The sequence below is a fragment of the Zerene cesonia genome, chromosome 15 (genome assembly GCF_012273895.1).
Source record: "Zerene cesonia ecotype Mississippi chromosome 15, Zerene_cesonia_1.1, whole genome shotgun sequence".
Lineage (NCBI taxonomy): Eukaryota > Metazoa > Arthropoda > Insecta > Lepidoptera > Pieridae > Zerene > Zerene cesonia.
Genome location: NC_052116.1, coordinates 7,496,181 through 7,501,579, shown reverse-complemented (window position 1 = coordinate 7,501,579; position 5,399 = coordinate 7,496,181). Strand labels below are relative to the sequence as shown.

Genomic DNA, 5,399 nt, shown 5'->3' with positions numbered 1-5,399 from the left:
ACATATGAAGAAATTCGGACGAAATGTAATTTGACCCTGGTTTGTTATCTCCAATATATTTGACATAGGAATTTGTTATCAGATATCACTAAATTGTTTTCATTAGTGAAACAGACGTATACGGATATTATTATAGAATGTACTAACCCAGTTAGTGGTAGAATCCCAATCAACAGAACCACTACAACAATAACGGAGACTGGTCCTGCGTAGTGCGCCAACAGCGGCTTCCACTTATCCTGGATTCTTGCGATGTTGATGTGGCCATCGGTGACGGAGACAATGCCTGGAAATAATAAATGCCTATTAGTCGGTGATCGGAAAAAACTCATAACTTTAGTGAAGAATCTCTTGACTGCACGCTTATACGATTTAAACAAAGAAGCAGATAGTTATGAATATCGAAGTATATATTTTTTGGTATGGCAAAATGGTCTCCTTGCAATCAATAAAATTTATCTATATAAATCTAAGCTATGTGCTACCGTTTCTTACCGTTTCATTTCAATTTGTACACGGAATTTTCCAAGACATTTAAAACCTCTATACTCCAGCGGATCTCTATGTGGGCTAATGTTACTAATCATGTCTTATTCTGAGCAATTCATTTAAAGCCTTACTTTTTACAGCAATTAGATACTTTCACGACGTATCATCTGACTCAAGAGTATCTACTTCAATACACTTTAAAAATACATATATATTTCGTGTAAAACAAAATTACCGCTTAAGAAAAATAATGCAATATTGCAAACAATAAATAAATATCTTGTCACATCTGGGAAAGAAACCTAGAAAAGAATTATTCGATTTCCAGTAAGTTCACGATTCCGATTAGGATCTATTTTTGCTACCATCACCTACAATAAAATTCACAACAAATAGCAACAGGTGGAAATCGTTTATAGCAGGCACTCAACAGGCTATGAGAACCGGTATCTAGCGGGTTTCTAACGATTTTTATCTTAACTGTCATTTCTAATACAGCTACGTGAACTTTAATTGAGCCACGCACTTCCATTTATACTCAGTTTGATACGAAACCAAATTTACGGAACATTCCATTTCATTGGCAGTAGGAAAAGGAAAATATGCCTCACATTGACCCACACCATTTTTACATCTCGAAGTTTTGGCCCAAGACGGGCGTACAAAAATGAATTTTCAATTTATTGCATATTATGTACGACTACATCACCACTGCTCTGCAATGCTATCTTACGGCAAAAGAACCATAAAACTTGGTGATTTGAAAGAACTGGCTCCGCACGGATATCAAAATTCTTGTTTTTCACCTAAGTCAGCTCATACCCTGCATACCAAATTTCATAAAAATCCGTTCAGAAGGTTCACCGTGATTGACGGACAAACATCCAATCAAACTTTGACATTTAGTGTGAAGTGTGAAGTACGATGTCATCATAACCGTCATCAACTTCGAATCTATTCCAATTACACTCATAGCATACCTTCATCGCATTCGTGCCCCTTACAATCAATAAAACACAAGTCAGATTCAAAACCAATTTAAAACTGAAGCATGTCGATGCTTTGTTATTAAATACAATACGCTTTCCGCCTTATTACCATGAATAATAGTCGACGTTTTTATAAAGAGCCAATGTCAATGACTTCCCATACTCTTTGGTCACGTATTTTTATTACCTCTACTAGTACTACGATTCGCTTCAATATTCGTCCCTTCGATTCTTATTAGTTATAATTAATATTATACATAGAATTCCCGATTCAACAGTTCCTTGTTTAACATTTTATCTCGCCTACAGGCGCTTTCAATTGATTCAATAAATTTGCTAGCGCAATGTGACACATATGTCAAATGGGATAAGAGCTATGGGCGTATAGTGTTGAATGTTGATATGTGGGACAGTAACAAGTCATTGACGCTAATTTATAGGCCGGCTGCGTTTATCTCGACTTTACGGTCAATACTGATGATGTTAATATGCTGTATTTAACATTTGTCATTTAAGGCGAATCGGGCCACGTCTCATTCGAAAGTTTTTATCTTAAATGTGTTATGAAAATTACATTACTAATATAAACTTTGCTGCTGGGTTTAACCCTCAACGCAAAAGGAGGGTCGTTATAAGTTTGACGTCAATGTCTGTCTCTGTCATGGCATGGGAGCCCACCAAACGGATGGACCAATTTCGATGCGGAACTTTAACATTTGAAAGGCAATTTCCTTGTGGTCGTTCTTAGCTATTTTTGGCAAATATCAGTCCAGCAGTGGAATAGTATCAGAACTTATCCAAAATGATGTATAGCATTTTGGTCGTATGGTTACTAGACTAAGTGCTTAATACTAAATAAACTTATAAAGTGCTTAATGCTAAATGGGTCTCCTAAAAAATAAATTATTAACCGTTTTAAATTAAATTATATCTTTGTTTGAATGTTATATATATGGGTACCAGTAATTATCTATAAGAAAAAAAAATTATATAACTATGTGATAAACTTTGTCACATGTAATAATTTATATTTTGTTGTTTAAAATCTAAATCAATTAAATAATAACATATTTTACATCTATACATGGGAATTGAAGGAACTGTTGCTTTTCAGGGTGATTGAGCCATGTAGAATTATAGATAAAATTTCGAGATTTACACAAGCGGCTCGTTGGTCTAGGGGTATGATTTTCGCTTAGGGTGCGAGAGGTCCCGGGTTCAAATCCCGGACGAGCCCGCAAACACTTTTTATTTTTATTATTTTTTTTTTTTTGTCTTTATACCAAAATCAATAATGAACTTTTTTCTATAAATACAATAATAAATTAATTTCATTTTATTTTTCTTACGATTATTTAGGTTACAAAACACTTACTTACTTTACTACTTAGTAAGACATTCCACACAATGTCAACGTACTTAGCAATCCTTAATCACGGCATTGTATAATTCTAAGTGACACTATCATTACGATAACCACCTGCTTACCAACCTTGGCCGTGCCGCACTGCCGGCCACGCGTTCATACATCTCCATTGTTATGTTATCCTGGTAACTGCCAGTTACGAAACTCGGTTAATTAGTTAATTAATCCATACAATACTTTACGCGGCTTGTGAGTGAGAACATTTTCTTCCATTGATTTAGTTAACGGTAATATGAAGGCATACTATACTACATTTTTCCTTCCTTTATAAAGTAAATTAATCCTACTAATATTATAACTGCTACTGAATGTTTGTACGTATTATTAAATATTGCTCTTTTAGGCGAAAACGAATTTTGGTGATACTCGGCAGTTATGTAGCGTATGTACCAGAATATCACGTGAGCTATCTATAGAAAAAAATTGCTTTCGCCTTCTATAAAATATGTCTATCATAGTTTCTATTCAAAAATTGTTAAATTTAAAAGTCACTTGACTATTCATTAAGATTATATATCTTATAAAGCTATAACAAGTTAACAAATACTTAACACACATATTTATTCATTTCATATAACATGTAATTTATAAGATAAATAGGTTCAAACTATTCGAAAGAAATTCGGGTGCCGTATTACAACCTTGACATTTCGATAAGCTTTGTATTCTAATACTCCATACTTATATCATATCATCTCATTAAAATATAATCGTATTAGAAGCCATTGGCGGTAACCCAATCCCACCGAATATCTACGTTTCATTTATCGTTCGTATTAGTTACGGCATTGCTACTGAAACGTGTGTAATCGTGCCAACCTTGGGAATTTGATAGCTGTAAGCTGTAAGCTTAACGTTAAACACATTGTTATTTTTGATTGCATTATATAAACAGCAAACACTAGCAAAATATATTTATCATCAACAAATTAGCTTTATTATTGCGATTTAACTGAATACGGTAAGAACTCGGTAATGAAAAATACTATTTGATATTTGGACTTGATCTATATGATTTAAGTAACTAGCTCCGTATAACAAAAGCACAGTTTTCCTAGGATATTTTACAAATAATTAATTTTATTAAAAAAACTAAATCGTCTTCAAATTGTCAGAACTGTTCTAAATTTAAAATGGAACCAAATTAAAAACGCATCTATTTAATTAGTTTCATAATTGCAAAAATCATATCTACCCAACGTCCAATATATATGCATTATAGATAATAAATATTGAAGGGAGCAAAACGATTTCGTGAATTTCATAGGAAAAAAATAATTTCAGCAAAACACGAAAAGCAGTAAAATATAAATCAACCGATCACGCGAGCCGCAAAATCGGAGCAGGCTAAGGAAAAATAAGTGGATCAATTTGCAATTTTAACGCCCTCGTAAATCGTATATCGATTAAATTGAATTTATGACTGTACCACTAAGAAACATAAAAACAAGTGCAACTAACGGTAATTAATAGAAGCTAAACTAATTGACATAGTTATCTTTTGATATGATCAAATAAAATTGATGCTAGTCGTTCAGATCTATTGTTATATTTGATGCTTTTCTATAAAGTTTTATATCTTTAGCAGAGTTTACCAAATTTAGTCGAAAATTTCCCACTATAAATTCCAGGAATGAGAACGATCTCCACTTTTTCTTAAATTTGGCATATAAATACCAAATTTATCCATATCAATCATAATATAATATAATATAATCAATCTTTCACCAGAAGTACGAAGAATCCTTAATTACTACAATAATATTGGTTGAACAGCTTAACACTGTATACAACAATACATAAATATTATGAATTGACATTAAAGTAGTACGATGTTCACTTCAAGTATAATTTCGATGAACCACCTTCAAGGGGCATTATCAATTATAATCGCCCTTCTCGAATGAGATAGAATTGAAATTGAATTAAAAAAGAAACCCACTAAGTCCTAACCTCAAAGAACCGTGAAATGAGAGAAAGTCGAGTGGACTTAGTATTATATAAAAAGTTCTCTGTCGTCAGTATCTAAGGAGGCACGAAACGTCCTACATCCTTGAGACTTCAGGTCAACAGACCCTTGTGCCTCGCAAATCTAAATTACAAATTGCGAAATATAATTCTTCAACATTAAACCGGTGCCCGTGATATCGTCGGAGGTAGAAAATGAAATTGCTCTATAGAATTATATTAAATACACTTTTTGTATATAGAATAAAAATCGGCTCGGATCATTTGAAATTTTTTTAACTTTTTTAACTTCAATAAAAAAAAAGAACAAAAAGTGGTTTCCCGTACCGGGAATCGAACCCGAGCCTCCTGGGTGAAAGCCAGGTATCCTAGCCACTAGACCATACGGGAGTTACATGAAATGGCGAAATATCTCTACACGTTTTGCAACGCTACAAAAATAGAGACAAAATTTGCTTTTTAATATTGATTCCCGTATTTGTAATCGCGCAGTTGCAGCCTGTTGCTAAATGCGCGCCGCGCAGTTT

General features: G+C 33.4%; 1 protein-coding gene and 2 non-coding genes across 3 annotated transcripts in view; 1 reads left to right on the top strand and 2 right to left on the bottom strand.

Annotated features, from left to right (window-relative positions):
- Nucleotides 1–5,399, bottom strand: part of LOC119832514 (prominin-like protein) — a 44,504-nt gene that overhangs the window by 12,764 nt on the left and 26,341 nt on the right. The window contains exon 2 of the mRNA XM_038356175.1: nt 148–286. Within this exon, the coding sequence (XP_038212103.1) occupies nt 148–286 (139 nt within the window). The remainder of the gene's footprint in view (nt 1–147; nt 287–5,399) is intronic.
- On the top strand, nt 2,644–2,715 carry Trnap-agg. Its single transcript has one exon. It is a non-coding gene; the product is annotated as a tRNA-Pro (tRNA).
- On the bottom strand, nt 5,191–5,262 carry Trnae-uuc. Its single transcript has one exon. It is a non-coding gene; the product is annotated as a tRNA-Glu (tRNA).